The sequence below is a fragment of the Xenopus laevis genome, chromosome 6S (assembly GCF_017654675.1).
Source record: "Xenopus laevis strain J_2021 chromosome 6S, Xenopus_laevis_v10.1, whole genome shotgun sequence".
Taxonomy (NCBI): Eukaryota; Metazoa; Chordata; class Amphibia; order Anura; family Pipidae; genus Xenopus; species Xenopus laevis.
In genome coordinates this window covers 93125334-93144525 of record NC_054382.1, presented here as the reverse complement: position 1 = coordinate 93144525, position 19192 = coordinate 93125334, and the positions used below count along the sequence as shown (strand labels likewise).

The following is a 19192-nucleotide window of genomic DNA, read 5'->3' as shown; positions in this document are numbered from 1 at the left end:
AAAATAGAGCAAAATAACAAAATGTCAGGAAAATATTATTAACATAAGGACTGATGGGAAAATGCCATAAATCTGAATTCAACCCCCTATATTTGCTGAAAGTATTTCATTAATTTGTTTTGATTAAATACATTTGGACATAATAGTTACATTCCAGTGTTTAGATTTACAAAATCACTGGGGAATCTTGCATTCACAACCCCAAATAATACCTGCTAGCCATATCCATGGAAAGTCACAGTAGAAAGAGAAGGGAAACCAGAGGGGCTGCTGTAAAATGCCATAGACAGTCACTGTTTATTGGACCTGGGTGGAATGTGTGGAGCCCCTCTATGTAACTTAATTTGATTGTTAGTAAATGGGCCCCCAAGAAATAAGAAGAACCCTTTAACTTGTGACACACTGGGCGAATTCTTAAATTGATTCTGCCTGTCACAGATAGAATCAGCCAGAAAAAAGTAAATTTGAGTGTTTTTTTTGCCAGGCAACAGGAGGCATTCTACCATTGTTTTTCAGAATGTGCCCTAAATTCCATAGCGCTTACTGTTCAGTTAAACCCTAGATTTATTTAAGCAGTATTCAGAGCTGCTTGTCTGTTTTGCTGAGCTTGTTAAACCAAAGACGTCATATTCAAGGTGTTTGAATTTCACCGACATTTACCCCTAGTGGATGATCTTTCCCTAAGAGGATGCCAACATCTCCTTATTCACTGCTCTTCCTACTACATCAGCAAAGTCAGCAGCCATAACAAGTGAAGAACACCATAGAAGCCATGAGGGATGGCAAAGAGCTTTGTGCAGAAAGATGTGCTGAAATATAAGACCTCGTGAACACTTGTCAATCATTTCCATAGTGCCACATGGTTGCCCAAACCTGATCATGAGTGAGGGGCTGATGGCATCTGCTTCATGACATTAATGATGCCAAAGAAGGTTGTGATCACTGTGAAGAGTAAATATTGGCACTTAAGATACCTTACAACTTTTGTGGGTCAGTTTCCATTGGTTAAAACAATGATGTATCAAAATCATTGTAAAATATGTTCTTTTTTGAGTTTTAAACCTTCTCCCGTTCACTGGATTTGCATTAAGTAATTTTAAGGTAGAGAGACATGTTAAAATTGACCAACACAAACAGGTATTTAGAGGTTACTCTGCTGAATTATTCAAGCAGAATCACAAGTTTTAAAATGCTAGAAAGATGGCATCAAGATATGGAACCATCGCCTAATAGGAGACCTAAGCTCACTTGGTCTTCAGTTGTAAGACAAGTGTACCCCATATCCTTATTGATTACAGGTTTGGCTATGAAATATAGCAACAAAATTAAAAGCCAATACCTTGATCAAATGTGCGGTGTTCCCAAATGTATTGTAGTGCTCCAGACATGTGAGTGAACATGACTCACGTGTCTGGAGCACTACAATAAATTTGGGAACACCCCAAATTTGATCAAGGTATTGGCTTTTCATTCTTTTGCTATACATATAACTGGCGGTGGAGGAGGCCAGTACCAATACCTTTCCCCATTTCCTCGTATTTTTACATTGGCTATGAAATATGCCTTATCCAAGGAAATATATTTGCTGTTTGGAAATTTCAGTTCCATTGTGTCCTGTACCCTATTATGTGAAATAAAGATTGGCATTTTGCCACTAAATTAAGTCTTTCCTGCTCACTGTAATTAGATCGCTGTCACATAATATGAAACTTGTACATGAAGTCCAGGAATCATGGATACTGTGGAGATCACAAAAAACATGGCCAGTGGCAACCAAGTTGCAAATGCAGCAGTTAACTAATGTAGCACACTAAAGAGGTAATTTATGACCTCCCTGCATGGTGCCAAGTGTCAAAAATGTATGATGGTCTTTGAGCTCTGTTTCAGAGCTCACAAATCAGCAGCTTCCCTGTTGACTAGTCTGTTTTTCAGCAGCAGGTTCAAGTGTGGTGGGCAGGGAGATACACATAGGCATCCCCCTCCTGCTCCCTAACCTGCATGTCATTAGATGAACAAACATTTGCAACCTTATGAGCATCTGAACAGCGCTGCCCATAACCTGTTTTGGCCTGTATTATGGCAGAGCTACTCTTGCACAAACAAATATACTTTATAAAATATTTAGTTGCAGACATTTTAGATATTCCTAATGGTTAGTTCCACACAAGAAGTAAAGGATTATAATGCTAGTCTCAGTACACATCAAGTACAAACTCACTTTATTCCAAATGCAACTCCCATATTTTTGTTAAAATAAGAGATGCAAATAGGGAAGGGAAGAGAGTCGGTAAGTATTTTATTGTAGTTATTTTTAATGAAGAAGTAGTCAAAATACACAGTTAGTTTGTAAGACGTTAGTTGGCATGAGGAAGCAGACTAAGATGTGTTGATTACCCAAGATGGCTGCTGTGAGAGGCAGATCGACGCTTCTCTTCATGTTGGTACTGGCTCAGAGTTGACTGTAAGTCTGTGCTGCGGTAACCACGGTCATAGTGATGATGGTGCCTTTGGTAGAAGGGCAAAGACATTCTGCCACCTCTGTTCACCTCTTACACTGGGTACAAAAACATATTTATTTACTTTATCTCCTTTCCATTGTTGATTTGTTAGGACTATATTAGTACATTTTTTATTGTGTACTAACGAATGTTTTCAGGCACCATGCTGTAATTCTGCAATTTCTTGTGACAGGTCCTATCCATACACCTACACATTTGTTATTAAAGAGAAAAACTACTAATATATGTATAATGTTTGTAGCACCTAGCCTAATGCATTGACTGACCAGATTGTCTCCACTAATCTGCGGGCTGATTGGATTTCTTTATGAAGAGGTAGGACACATGAAGATGGTTGGCAAAGACAAAAAAAGTCTGACTTTTGTGGCCACCCGGACTGCTTTTGTAAACAGTGATGGCATTTCATAATTATATGTTCATTTATGTACTAATGTTGTCATGGTTTTGCATCATACACACCAGCACCAGGTTTTAAGTGGTGACATTTAAAAAAAAAAAGAAGAAGCTTATGAGCAAAAAAGAATATAAGAAATTAATGCAAGAAAATGAGAGTGAAATTAAGATACAGTACAAGCCCTATTGTTTAAAACAAAAACAATACAGGGCTTACTTGCAAATGTTAGGTGCATGTAAAAAAGTCACCCAATCAAAATGTTCTGACTTGGCCAGGTCTTTTGCCAATATCGGTCGGCTTATCTTCTGCTGTACACACACCGAATATTGTACAAAACTTAATTTTGTAAGATAATATCTGTGTGTCTATGGCCACCTTTAGGATGGGCAAAGTACATTGTGGGGTAAAAACATTGCCAATGCATATTTACTGAATTGTTTTGTTTTCCCTGACTACAAATGTGATTCTTCCTTAGTTTGCAGATTTAGTTAAGCATCTCCTGCAACTCTTTAAGTGTGACTAGTCAGAGCCTAAATTATATCATCACCTAGGGGTCTTGTGTTTGTAATTCACTTATAAGAAGCCAACAGGGGGATGACTGGAAGGGGGTTAGCGTGGCATAATTGCCAATGGTAGTCAACAACTAACGTAAATCACAAAGTCAAAATTTACTTTACATTGGCTATACAGTAAGATATCAAAACAGCTGATATAGGTTGTTCTGTTGCTGCTTATTATGTAACCTTTCCTAAAATGAATCGTTGTCCTATAATCTTGCTAATCTTCTGCCAAAGTACCCTCTTGTCAAACATAGTAAGTTGCAACAGTTCTTACACATTATATCAGTGTTGGTCTTGGAAATTAAACATATTGTCTAAGATGGCATGTCCAACTGAAAATGAAACAGTGGAAGAGGCTTAGGCACAAACCCTTACTCATAGAGCCGTATTGATGAAAAATTTAAATTTGTCTTTTTTGGTAAAAAAATATGTTTCCAAACATGCTTTATTTTTAATTTACTGCATATCATGATTTAATTGATTATAATATTATTTTTTTTAATAACTCTCAAATTCCACAAAAATAAACTGATCTGCTGCAAAATAAGTATTTCGCAATTCCTTGTTTTAATATTAAGATTACAGAATTTATAAGGTGGTTATTTATCAAAATCTGAAATTTTCTCTTTATTCTCTGTAACCAACTTAGAGCAGAGTTTGGAAGAATTTAGAATCGGGATTTTCTGAAAACTAGAGGGAAAGGATTTTATGAAAAATAGAGCAAAATAAAATGTCAGGAAAATATTATTAACATTAGGACAGACGGGAAAATGGCAGAAATCCGAATTCAACCCCCTATATTTGCTGAAAGTATTTCATTAATTCGTTTTGATTAAATACATTTGGATATAATAGTTACATTCCAGTGTTTAGATTTACAAAATCACTGGGGAATCTTGCATCCACACCCCCAAATAATACCTGCTAGCCATATCCATGGAAAGTCACAGTAGAAAGAGAAAAGAGGGGCTGCTGTAGAATGCCATAGACAGTCACTGTTTATTGGACCTGGGTGGAATGTGTTTCGATTGTTAGTAAATGGGCCCCCAAGAAATAAGAAGAACCCTTTAACTTGTGACACATTGGGCTAATTCTCCTGCTAAAGAATGCTAAACACCCATTTAGTTAAAGTGATTCTGCCTGTCACAGGTAGAATCAGCCAGAAAAAGTAAATTTGAGCGTTTATTTTGCCAGGCAACAGGAGGCATTCCTACCATTGATTTTCAGAATGTGCCCTAATTTCCATAGCCCTTACTGTTCAGTTAAACCCTAGATTTATTTTAGCAGTATTCAGAGCTGCTTGACTGTTTTGCTGAGCTTGTTAAACCAAAGACGTCATATTCAAGGAGTTTAAATTTCACCGACATTTACCCCTAGTGGATGATCTTTCCCTAAGAGTATGCCAACATCTCCTTATTCACTGCTCTTCCTACTACATCAGCAAAGTCAGCAGCCATAACAAGTGAAGAACACCAAAGAAGCCATGAGGGATGGCAAAGAGTTTTGTGAAGAAAGATGTGCTGATTGTGAAAAAATCCAATTTGTACAAATTCTTTTGGATTTGACGGCCCAAAACCTGAGACTTTTTCGGATTTGACGCCCGAAACCACAAAATCTTCGGATTATTGAATAAAACCCAGTGCAGATTAGGATATCTTCAAAATGTCAATGGGACATCTGCCATGATGGTCAGTGCCAATGGAACTTCTACCTGAACTCGGCAAGTCTGAATTGAAGTACTTTTTTATTCTGACTTTTAACACCATTGGGGTCTAATCAATCTCGAAAAATTCAAGTTTTTTTTTACACGAAAAATTTTATTTTTTACATTTAAAAGTCCAACCAGAAAAAAATCTGACTTTAATAAATAACCCCCATACTGTTAGATCCATCTGGAAAATGGCTTTGACAAAATAAATGATACTGTCTGCTTATTTGTTTTTGGGCTGGCATAGAAGCTCAAAACATAATGTACAACATTTCTGCCCTACTTCTATAGTTAAGGATTCATTTTTCCTTTAAGTTTAAGGTATTCCTCACCTTCCCACAGCCTTTAGACATTTAAAATCTCCTTGACATTCCATTTCATCTGGAAAGTCTTGAAGATATCCCTATAATGGTCCCACTTCTGATTATAATGAATATTGCTCTCCCTGATATATGTGACATATGCTTTTCTACTTCACTATTCAATTGCAAGTTTCTAAGTCTAGCCTAGGCATCTCCACCAATGCTGGACTTGCACCATAAAGCACCCATATATATATATAAGACATTATTTGTATTGGACTGTAAGGGGCACATTTACAAAGCTCGAGTGAAGGATTCGAATTAAAAAAACTTCGAATTTCGAAATGTTTTTTGGGCTACTTCGACCATCGAATGGGCTACTTCGACTACGACTTCGACTACGAATCGAACGATTCGAACTAAAAATCGTTCGACTATTCGACCATTCGATAGTCGAAGTACCTCTTTAAGAAAAACTTCGACCCCCTAGTTCGGCAGCTAAAAGCTACCGAACTCAATGTTAGCCTATGGGGAAGGTCCCCATAGGCTTGCCTGAGTTTTTTTGATCGAAGGATATTCCTTCGATCGTTGGATTAAAATCCTTCGAATCCTTCGATTCGAAGGATTTAATCGTTCGATCGAACGAATAATCCTTCGATCGTTCGATCGTAGGATTTGCGCTAAATCATTCGACTTCGATATTCGAAGTCGAACGATTTTAGTTCCTAGTCGAATATCGAGGGTTAATTAACCCTCGATATTCGACCCTTCATACATCTGCCCCTAAGAGTCAGACCCTTAGTATCAAGTTTGACTTTTAATGTTTATCATGTGGATGAAGACAGTATTCAAATTCTGTACAATTGATGGAGACCCTACAATATTGCAGCACATATAGAGATGCCTATAGGTACCCACTGAATAAATCAGATATTACAGGTGACAGTTCTGCTTCAAAGTCTCATGTGAAAACCTAATTATGCACACAAGGACAAAGGATTCATTTTCTGAACGCCAATCCACACAATAGTAACTGGTTATAGGTACAAAGATTCTTTGCAGCACCTGATTCGAGCCTTTTTATTGACAACAAATCCATTACCATCAACAAATAGTTTTATTTAAGCTGACTACACAAGTGACATAAAAAAACATATACGTAAACAGTCCTGAAATACATTTGCTGAATAAAAAAGTGAGCCAATCATTCAACTCTGGCAAATGTTTCTCTAGTGAATATTTATGAATGTTCATGTACAATACACTGGTTTCGTTGTCTTAAATGCAAGAGTAAATAGTCTTCTATCAGAATCTTCTACATTCGAAATAAACCATTTTCATCAGCTTTATGAAAATGTTTTGTCTTGAATAGTCACATACGAAATGTTGTATCACAGCTGACAACACTCTGTAAAGTACTGAATAATTCCTATAGTTTCAATACATTGGCACCCAGCTTTGTTTCTGTCTGACCTTCAGTGCAGCATATAGTGTCATTCTCAAAATACAGTGAATGTGCTGACACTTTATAAATGCATGTAATGAATATTAATAATAATAACAATAATAAGAAGAAGATATTTGACCTGACAATATGTTTATTTCTATTCTGTACATGTATAAATAATATGTTTTGTGCTCAGCTATATTTCATGATCCAATGTTCAACGCGGTCTTAGCTGATAATTTTTCATACAATTACCCGACAGTCCTACTAGAAACACAACAGGTACAGGTATGAAACCTGTTATCCAGAATGCTTGGGATTTGGGGGTTTCCAGATAACAGATCTTTCTGTAATTTGGATCTTCATACTTTACGTCTACTAGAAAATCATGTAAACATTAAATAAACCCAATGGGCTGGGTTTGCTTCCAATAAGGATTAATTATATTTTAGTTTGGATCAAGCACAAGGTATTGTTTTATTATTATAGAGAAAAAGGAAATTTTTAAAAATATGGAATATTTGGATAAAATAGAATCTATGGGAGATGGCCTTTGCGTAATTTGGAGCTTTCTGGATAACAGGTTTCATGATAATGGATCCCATACCTGTATTTTACATGCTCCATCCTAGAACTGGTGCTCTAGACAGAGCAGGTGCAAAATGAAACAAAAAAAGTCCTAATTTTTTATTACCCTTGGCCCTATATCATGGTAGTGTTCCCATATCTCTTTGGGGATTAAATGTTCTTAACTTTGCTATATGTCTAGTAACTCCTAGAAACCATTTAGCAGGTACCATTTACTGCTCAGCTCTTTGAAAACAAACATTTGTTTGGTTGCTGTAAGTTACTAATGACCAAATGTATATTTATCTAAATGGTCAATGTACCGAATATTTATTATGCCCCCTATATTTTGGCTTCTCTAGTGCAATAAGTCATGGACAAGGTGCAGTGTGTAGCCATGTGGGTGCAATGTACCATCGTTTATAGCACATACAATAACCTCATCTATGGCACATTGTACAGTAACATGCCAATGAGGGTCTAGGTAGCATTTCTTTTAACAAGAAAGATTTTAACGGATATACTTGATACCTCAGCACAGTCCCAATATAAATATATATTATGGGGTATATTTCACAAAATCTAGATGATTACAGTATGTCTGTAACTGACTCAATGAAATGTTCTATTTAAATGAAAAAAAAAACACCATTAACAGTTTTTATCTATTAGAGGCCAATTTATCAAAATGTGTATTTGTGAGGTTTAGAGTTTTTTTCTACTAGGAGGAAACTCAGAATTTAAAAAAACTCAGAAACTTGAATTTTGCCTAGGACAACTCCCACTGACTTCTACTTGAACTCCCCACCTTTTAGATGCTGAGTGTTTTTTGCTTAGTAAATACCAGACATTCGAGTTTTTGAAAATATAATTAGAATATTTGAATTATGGTAAAAATTCAAATTCAAACTTTGATAAAGCACCCACTTAATCGCTACATACTCTAAAGTGCTGCATAAAGGAAATCAAATCAAGACCACACATAAATAGGCCAAATTGTACATTTAAAGGGCAGGGTCATATGAGCTTGCACTCTACAGGACAGCTTACAGAGTAATGCAGACATTGTCGAACTGGGGTGTCCTGGGCCCAAAGGGGCTGTCATCTCAAGGTCCCACCACCCTATCTGCGGATACCCCCTCTACCCCATCACACAACTCCTGCACCACTGTGGATGCCCCAGTCCTGTGCATGATGCAGTCCTGGACCGGTGGGGCCCACACACACAAAGTTTGCCCAAGCCCTGTAAGCTTTTGTTTTATTGTTCATAACTGACAGAGCAGAAAAAACAAACAGCTGATTGGTGGTCATGGATCACAACTGAGGGAAAGCATGTCCATGCTTATGTACAACCCTTACAAACAAATTTTTACTTTTTTTCCACATTCTTGGAACTCTAGTCATCATATTGACCTTTGATACTAATGTTCAGTTTCCAACAAAACTGTAATAAAACTGAAAGGAATATAAATCCAAAATAGGGCTGCAGGGGCACTCCGCCAATGAGGCGACCTGAGCTGCTCGTCTCAGGTGGCAGCTCCAGAGAGGATTCCAGGGGCGACAAAAAGCCGCTCCTGCACCTTTAAGTGTCGAATTTCCGTTTTTTAAACCTGGAAATTCGGCTGTATTATTGCGAGAGAGTGCAATTGCGCTCTCCGCAATAGTGTTCCTGCCTCCCCTCCCGACAGGTAAGCCGGTGAGGGGGGGCGGTATTGCTTCGTCAGAAACGGCGCTGTAGGGCTGGCCTACAATTGGGTAATCTTTGTTGTTGTATAGTGGTTAAAGGGGACCCGTCACCCCAAAAAGAAATATTCATAATCCTATTTTATCACATCAGTCCAGCAAAATGAACTTTAATTACACTATATAAATTATTTGAATCTTGGTTCCTTCGTTCTGGGAATTCATAATTATAGCAAGCAGGCAAGAGGCATTTTGTGAGCACTGTTATTAAAGGAACAGTAGCACCAAAAAATGAAAGTAATGAAAATATCATGTAGTGTTGCACTGCACTGGTAAATCTGATCTGTTTGCTTCAGAAACAGCCTTGAATGGCTGCCCCCATTGCTACACAGCAGCTTATTTATATAAACAATAGTAGTGTTTCTTAAGCAAACACAGCTGCTTTACCAGTGCAGGGCAACACTGCATTATATTTTCATTAGTTTAAAACACTTTCATTTCTTGATGATACTGTTCCTTTAAGGCAAGCCTTGCATCATCTCAGAATCTTGTTTGTGCACCAGAATGGGGGACCTGATGTCTATCCCTATGCCCTGGCTACACAATTAAATGGTGAAGAGAACTGGGGGAATGTGGGGAGAGCAGTGACATCTAGGAAGTGCTGAATGGAAAGTGAAAGTAATTGTCTGAGGAAGGTTAGACAATATTTGATTGACAGCTGAGATTTTTAAATGAGTTTACAACAGCTATAAATGCTTTAATAAAAAATAGAAATTGGATTTCATGTTTAATTTGAAAAGGACTTTTATTAAACAGCTTTTTGTGTCTGGGTGACAGGTCCACTTTAAGAGGCAGAAAAACCTTTGTGTAAAAAATATTGAGCCATATAAAAACTCCCTAATTATGCAGCACATAACTAAAGCCACACGTAGAACAAGAGCAAGGTACAGGTGTTTTAATTCCATCACCTACAATGCATTCATCCAACAGAATTTATAGACAAGACCCCGTTGATATGAAGTTCATCTGTACATGCACCTTTATACAAGATAGTCCTCCATATCTGCCTTGATGGTGCCTCTGATGAAATTTGGAGACCAATAAATAATTCACATATTCTACAATTTCTGTTTTAATTTACACAATCATTTTTGTATTATTTTGTATCTACACCAAGACTTGTCATGGAGCATTGCCTAATTACAGAAAAGGAGCCTTTTGTATCCAGTAGTGCCCAAGTTAAAAGCAAAATAGTGGCTATTAGTTGTGTTATTGGCTCTTTGTGACCACTGCACATTTAAATGTACTTTGCAAATATAATTAATGATTCATAAAATATGTATTTAATGTTTAAAGTTACTCTAAATCTGATCTCAGCTTCTACAGTATTCCATAGTAGGCCAAAAGACAATTCAATTCTACAAATGTTGGCATTCCTCACCGCTTTTATGCCGGTTGGTCAGATCAGATTAGAGCCTATTGATCCTATTAGTCGGATACAAAATATTATACTATAAATCACTTCTTTGATATTACCTTTTTCATAGACCATATTACTAGCATAAGACCAGATATTTCAGAGGGCCTGGTGTGTTGATTTTCTGCGTAGCAAACAGCAAACAAAAATGAATTTCACTGCATAACTAGAAAGCCATCTGAAGTGACAATTTATATTTGTGTACCAAATCAGAATACAAATTTAGTCCAGCGCACATATACCCACAATTCTGTGTCTCTGCCTTCTCCTTTCTGTCTATGTGATGAGTTCAGCTGTCTCTTCTTTCAGCTGGTCAGTGCTATCCTGAGCAAATGCTTTTCAGTTCCAACAACATTAGCAACAGGCAAGAAGCAAAGGAACCACACGGTAACATTCTAATGTATCTCAGATAAAACCTTTAATTCTGTCTTGTAATCACCGCAAACAGAATCACATTATTAAAACATAGAAAGTAGAAAATTATGTTAAAAAACCCAATTTTTATTTTATTTGCGAATTTTATAGAATTGTTTACAAAAAAGCTTAAATAAACATATTTAATTAGTATATTACAATTCCAAATGGCCTTGCTAGATAATGTAAACATTGCTGTGTGATGAAAGTCTAATAACCAACATGACTCCCAAGTATTAATGAAGAAATTCATATGTAACAATAGAACAGTTCCATTAGTTCTGCCTGATATCAAAATAAGTTTGGATCATAATAAAGAAGCACTTATCAAACATCATTCTACTTTGATAAAGACACCAAGCTGCAATAGAAATGGAGGACAAGTTTATGGTCCCTGCCAAATAAGAAGCCCTGGTAACTGTAGGAATGTGCAGAGTTAAGTGCAGAGTTTACTGATTACAGAAAGGTGATATCTGAGTACAGAGCCTTGTGCCGCTTACCTGGGTGTAGGATAATGCAGTTGGGGCAGACCTGGAAACAGTGTACAGAAGAAAATAAAATCCAGCAAAGTTGAAACCAGCAAAGAGTTTGCAGACACCAGTACTATGGACTGGACTTGTGAGTCCAGTGCAAAAATAATGCTTGGTGTCAGTGGAATGTCAGATCCCCAGTCCAAGCCATTTATGGCCAGAAGGCATGATAAATATAGCAGCACAGGGAGGGAGAGGGACAGAGACACACTGATATCTCCTCATATCAACTTGTGCCTCTAGTGAAGCAGTAATACCATGTCTGAACTAACACTGCTTCGGTGTATGGCATATCCTTTCAGGAATTAACAGGTTAAATCAAGACCATTCACCTAACTAGAGCGCTTTATTTGGGAATCTAAGAAATCTGGTGGTAGAAATGCCAACCTTTCAGTAACAGCTTTGCACAAGTGGCAAACTGACTAACTGCAAATACAGATGATTGTGTCCTTTCTGAAGAGGGTGATCTCTCGCAGAACCCACAGAGCAATGGGGCTTGCCATGTAGGTTACACATTCCCAAATAGTGGCCCTGCCTGAGTTCACTTTAACTGGAGATTAAAATATATGGCACAAATACACAGATCAAATATCTATATTCTGGGCTTCAATAAAAAGAATATCTACAAGTGTTAAGGAAGCAATAAAGTTAAAAAAAGTAACAGTTCTTAAAGAGGCCACAACAGTTATAAACAAACCCCTTTACAGTAACATTTAATGATTAATCCTTAATAAGTGGCTTATATAATGGAATATGCCCATTGTACTGCTTCATGCATTATTTTTGGGGCCTCAACACGCCATATATTTAGGTTAACCTATGTACATTTTTCATTTAGAATTTAGTGCAACTTACTCTTTTCCCTGCAGTGAGTTGCGCCAAGAACCACTTTCATTAAAGGTACAGGTATGGGATCCATTATCCGGAAACCCGTTATCAAGAAAGTCTGGCTCCCATAAACTCCATTTATCCATTTTAAGGGATAATGAATCCTTATTGGAAGCAAATACAACCTATTGGGTTTATTTAATGTTTACATGACTTTCTAGTAGACTTAAAGGGGACCTGTCACCCAAAAAAAATATTGAAAATCCTATTTTATCACGTTAGTCAAGCAAAATTAACTTTAATTACACTTTATAAATTATCTGAATTTTGTTTCCTTCAATCTGGGAATTCATAATTATAGCAAGCAGGCAGGAGCCATTTTGTGGACACTGCTATTAAGGCAAGCCTTGCATCATCTCAGAATTGTATTTGTGCACCAGAATGGGGGACCTGATGTCCATTCCCATGCCCTGGCTACACAATTAAATGGTGAAGAGAACAGGGGAATGTGGGGAGAGCAGTGACATCTAGGAAGTGCTGAATGGAAAGTGAAAGTAATTGTCTGCCCTGCCTCTATGCCTAGGTAGGCAATATTTGATTGACAGCTGAGATTTTTAAATTAACTTACAACAGCTATGAATGCTTTAATAAAAAATAGAAATTGGATTTCATGTTCAATTTGAAAATGACTTTTATTATACAGCTTTTTGTGTCTGGGAGTCTGTGGTCCACTTTAATGGCACTTTAATGTCTCATTATTGGCCACCTCTTTTGACCAGTTGATTCACCATTCTGCTGCTCATTCCTTGGGACATCCTACCTTTCTAGTGTCAAACTTCCACTTAATACATATGGTGAACTTGGATCTGATATCTTCTGCCCTTTTGCTGGACTTTATTACTAAGGTTAAGATGATTGAACTGTGCACAGTAGACTAGCAATCAGAATCCACAGCATGCAGTTACATACAGTCTCCAATCATGGACAGCCACTTTTCTCATACATCCGATTGGTATGATAATCATACCAATCAATCATTTCAGGTGTCTTGTGCCCTTACTTCAGATGTACCCGACAAAGAGTAGAACAAAATCATTTAAAATATAAATATATTATTCTAAAATATCCCTTTTTTATCTAAAATGTTCCTCTCTTATCAATACCTGAACAAATTATTCATATATGCAAAATAAAAACCCATTTCGGCTTAGATACTGTTTACAAATACTGTCAATATGAACTGAAGGTCAGTTGTCATAGGATTGCCCTCTCTTTGGGTTTGGAAGCAATGCCACATTCCTAAATCAACAGGCAGGAACAAGAGAACTTGTGAGACTGCTGATCCTCACTACTGAGTTGGGCAGTTGACAATATAATGAACTGATCAAAGAATATATTTAGTAGTTCCCAAAGCATGCTCAGTGTTTCTTGCACAACCTTATTTAGAGTGATGTAGGGATGGGCTCTGTCCCAAAAAAACAAAAAAATACATTTTCTAACCAAATGTACTTAGTAAAATGTCTAGGTGATTTACAATCATTCCTGAGAAGGGCGAGCCTATGGCCTACTATCTATACTGAATCCACGCTTTTGGAGTTCTAGAGCCCTTGGGATGTATACATATACATCTTTATATAAATGTTAAGAAATTTAAGCCTCCTCACTTTAGGGTAAAAAATGATCTATGGCCTTGTTGGATATTATTCCTGATCAGCCTATAAAGAACAACTGACTCTAATAGACACCTTGGGACCTAACAAAGCAACTTAGTTTAGAATGTTAGTTTAGTATAGTTTAGTTTAGTTCAGTTTAGTTTAGATACTAATAGACAAGATAGGATTAATTGCAACACCCTGATAGTACTTCTATAAATAGGGTTTAAAGCTATAGAATAATATATACCTCAGTACCTCAGTTATTATGTAAATATTAACATTGTTGTTATAGATCATATGACTCATGTTTATTATTTATGTTTTATGTAACAAGAGAACATTACTGTATAATGTCATTAATATGACTATGTATACTTGGAAATACTTAATAAAAAATTATTGAAACCGTAAAATGTCTAGGTGAAAGCAGCTTTATGTCCATAAAAAGCCTTTGGTTACAAGTGAGATTATGAAAGTTGGTAGGAAAAAACTAGGATGCACTGAATCCCGGATTTGGTTAATGATCTCAGCCTGGCCAAGGTGTATCCTACCCCTATTAATTGAAGAAAATCGGCGAGCGGACATTTGGGCATATGCTGATGAAGGGTTTGGTTCAGTATTTGGCTGAATTTATAACCCTGGATTGAGGGATTCGGCTGAACCCTAGCAGGGTTTGGTGTATCTTTTGAAAACACCTATATCCCACAACCCATAAACGTTATCTTTGGACAATCTTGGCCATTACACAACAAGTCACACATCCCATTCAAACCCATTTTGAACTACGCAGTAGTACAGTCCTAACAATACTAGACTATGGCATGGAGACCCAGAATAGAAAGATACAATAACAACATGGCAAAGGTCCAGCAACAAAATACCATAGCACAGAAGCACTTAGCTATACCTTATCTAACATTCTAGCAGAGCTATCAGAATGTAAGAAATTAAACAATTACAAGCTACACACAAATGGCAACCACATCATGTTATTAAGATAAACGTATTTTTAGATTTCTCAATCCTAATAATACTAAACATGACATGTTAAAAGACAAGGAAATTCCCAATTTGTATGGCAGCCCCAGTGAATATAATCTCTAGCCTTGGAACCCAGGCGATGTTCCTCTTTGCTGAAAAATGCACTGGCACAATGTACTTTTCCTTTAAGCGCCACACCTCTCACCATTCTAAGGACCATTATTATTCCCAGTATGGTAACATTTTCAGTTACTACAGTTAGACCCATAAATCTTTGGACAAAGACAACATTTTTCTAATTTTGGTTCTTTGCATTACCACAATGAATTGTAAATGAAACAGGAGACTTTAGTTCAGTGGGTTGAACAAAAAGATTGCATAAAAATGTGAGGAACTAAAGTATTTTTTTTAACACAATCACTTCATTAAAGGGCTCAAAATTAATTGGACAATTGACTCAAAGGCTATTTCATGGGCAGATGTGGGCAATTCCTTCATTGTGTCTATCAATGAAGCAGATAAAAGCCCTGGAGATGAGTTGAGTTGCTTGTATGGTGGAAGATTTTGCTGTGAACAGACAACATGCAGTCAAAGGAGCTCTCCATGCAGGTGAAACAAGCCATGCTTAAGCTGCAAAAACAGAAAAACCTATCCGAGAAATTGCTACAATATTAGGAGTGGCAAAATTGGGCTTTGCTAAAAAACATCTAAAAAAGCCAGCACAGTTCTGGAAAAACATTCTTTGGACAGAGGAAACCAAGATCAACCTCTACCAGAATGATGGCAAGAAAAAAGTATGGAGAAGACATGGAACAGCTCATGATGCAAAGCATACCACATCATCTTTAAAACATGGTGGAGGCAGTGTGATGGCTTGGGCGTGCATGACTGCCAGTGTCACTGGGACACTAGTGTTTATCCATGATGTGACACAGGACAGAAGCAGCCAAATGAATTCTGAGGTGTTCACAGACATACTGTGTGCTCAAATCCAGCTAAATGCAGTCAAATTGATTGGGAGGTGTTTCATAATAAATATGGACAATGACCCGAAACATACAGCCAAAGCAACCCAGGAGTTTATTAAAGCAAAGAAGTGGAATATTCTTGAATGGCCAAGTCAGTCACCTGATCTGAACCCAATTGAGCATGCATTTCATTTGCTGAAGAATACATTTCCGACAGAAAGGCCCACAAACAAACAGCAACTGAAAGCCGCTGCAGTAAAGGCCTGGCAGAGCATTAACAAAGAGGAAACCCACAATCTGGTGATGTCCATGAGTTCAAGACTTCAGGCTGTCATTGCCAGCAAAGGGGTTTCAACCAAGTATTAGAAATGAAGACTTTCTTTTCAGTTTTTAAATTTGAAGTGATTGTGTTAAAAAAAGGCTTTAGTTCCTCACATTTTTATGCAATCTTTTTGTTCAATCCACTGAATTAAAGCTGAAAGTCTGTGGTTCAACTGCATCTGAGCTGCTTCATTTAAAATTCATTGTGGTAATATACAGAACCAAAATTAGAAAAAAGTTGTCTCTGTCCAAAGATTTATGGGCCTCTATATCATGCACTGATTTTTAATGTTACTGCAAATGCACCCGGGTACATTAAGGAATTCCTGTGAAATCAGTGAAGATGGTGGCATGAACCTTAAGGAAAAGTATCCAGGGCCAGTATATTTTTAGCATAGGATTGCTTGCCCTGGGTCCATGGTTAAAAATTATATTCACAGGACTGTCAAACTAATTGGCACCTGCTTATGAATTGCATTTTACTTAGTTGTTTTAAGATATTCTCTGTGATTTCCTAAGGGAAGGCTACATTCTAATGATATTACAGCAAGTGAGAGTCCTCTGGGACAGAACAGGGACAAATCTATTAATACTATCTGGCACCAGGTTAGTAATGTGTTCTTCTGGCTCTGTAGTTATACTAATCAGTTACCTAAAAGGTTACACTGAACTCAGTGATTAAATTTAATCAACATTAAAGTATAGCTAAATACCACTAGAGCACAGTGGGAATTCACAAAAGTGAAAATGTAGATTAGAGTAGATTCAAATTTTTTTTACACCAGAAAAACATCCAACTTAAAAGATTAAAAAATCTTAATGACAAGGTTTCTTTTGTCCTATTACTGATATACTTTATCTATTAAAAAACAGAGGCTGAAAGTTTTGATATGTGCAGCTGTTTTTGTTTAAAAATGCATATTTAATCCTGATGTCTGTTTTGAGTCAGGCAAGAAAGGTCTGTTTACATGGTCTTTGTCCTACTGTATAAAAGAAACTGTTCATGACTACTTTCAGGTACTATAAGGGTGAAAACACACAGAGCTACTTATGGCAGCTACTTGTCATGGCTACAAAACAGAAAATAGTGATAATTGTCAACTATGATATAGTATTTTGTAGCCATAAAATCCACAATAGAGCAGCAGTCCCTTATAAATAGCTGCCAAGATACCAATGTAGGAGACGTTTGATTTTGACAGCTCTACTTAGTAAACCACACCATCCTCAAATTCTCAAAAGAAAACTTGGAAGTGTTAAACTATTAATTTAAAGAGTTGAGCTTGTAATATGACGTAGAGAGTGATATTGTGAGACAATTTGCCATAGGTTTTCATTTTTATTATTTGTGTTTTTTGAGTTATTTAGATTTTTTTCAGCAGCTCTACAGTTTGCTATTTCAGCAGTCAGCAGTGGGCCCAGTACCCTCTCCACCTGTGACGCTAGCACTCCAGCACCCTACACCTCATCCACCAGCTCAGTGCTGGCACATTAAATGTATATCTTGACAATCAACAGGCTGGGTAGGGAGAATGGTTGCCAGCTGGCCAGCATTTTACAGGCTTAGCTGGTGAACCACCTGCCAAGGCCAGGGCGGTATTACAAATTTTGTAATACTGTGAAATTCGGCCCCTGGCCCACCCCCTTAAGCTCCTGATCCACCCAGAAACTGCTCAAAATGTACCATTTCTTTTCCATTTTCTCCTTGCACAAGCCTCCAGACGACATATGTGATATAACCCCACCCATTTGTCATCACACCACCCTCCTATATCACGGCCTGTACCCCTTTGTCCCCCTTTACAGGCCTAGCTGGTAAACCACCTGTCAAGGCCAGGGCTGGTATTACAAATTAAAATTTTGTAAAACTGTGAAGTTCGGCCCCTGGCCCACCCCCTAAAACTCCTGATCTACCCAGAACCTGCTCAAAATGTACCATTTCTTTTCCTTTTCCACCTTCCCCAAGCCTCCAGGCCAGCTCCAGACTGGGTTTCAAAATAGGCACTGGCATTTCAGGTACACAGAGGCCCAAAGAGCCCCCACCAGCTCACTAAACAGTGATGGTCTATGGCATCTTACAGCAGCCCCTGCTGCCTGTTTGCCACAGAAGTGGGGACACTGTACAGGTATGGGATCCCTTATCTAGAAACCCATTACCTAGCAGCTCCTTTTATGCAAATAATTTTTTATTATTATTAACATGTATTTATATACTGTAGCGCCAACATATTTTGCAGTAATAATAAAATAAATACCATGTACTTTATGGCAATCAAGCTGCATGAATGCATATTGTTAGCAAAACAATCCAATTGCCTTAATTTCATTTTTAAATCATTTTTAGCAGATTTAAGGTACATTTTTTATTAAGAAATTAAGAAAAATATCCCTTTTTCAGAAAACCCAATTCCAGATAAAACAATCCAATACCAGTACTATGTTTAAAATAATAAAAAACCCAGCAGTTTAGTCTTGGTGCAAAAAAAAGAAAAGAGAAATATACTTACATTATAAATATTTTAAAGTTTACATTCACCTTTTTTTAACTAATCCACAGCACCAAATTTTATCTGCCTGTTTTTGTTGCTCTTTAGGAGTGGGAGTTACCATATCTGTTGCATTTGATAACTAAATAATCTCACCCACAGAATTTACTCAAACAAAATTGATATTGTAAAAAGGCTTTTCATCCTCTTCATAGTTATCCTAGGACTGAATATACTACTTGTGTTTGCAATTCAGTTAGCAGTGGCTCCCTCTGGTGGAAATCCAATGATAATGAAGAACTATAATTCCGAGCAGATGATTATGTTCTTAGGATTTCAGGAATGTAACGTA

General features: G+C 37.2%; 1 protein-coding gene across 5 annotated transcripts in view; it reads right to left on the bottom strand.

The window, feature by feature from the left end:
* The window catches only part of myom1.S (myomesin 1 S homeolog), an 89201-nt gene extending 77404 nt beyond the window's left edge, over positions 1-11797 (bottom strand). For 4 of the 5 annotated variants that reach the window (XM_041567836.1, XM_018224183.2, XM_041567837.1 and 1 more), the window contains exons 1-2: positions 11572-11714; positions 2395-2554 (exon numbers count right to left, since the gene is read on the bottom strand). In XM_041567836.1, the coding sequence (XP_041423770.1) occupies positions 2395-2528 (134 nt within the window). In that variant the 5' untranslated portion in view covers positions 2529-2554; positions 11572-11714. Of the gene's footprint in view, positions 1-2394; positions 2555-11571 lie in introns of all 5 variants that reach the window. The other variant, XM_041567839.1, reaches the window with a different exon arrangement.
* Between the last annotated feature and the right edge of the window lie 7395 nt (positions 11798-19192).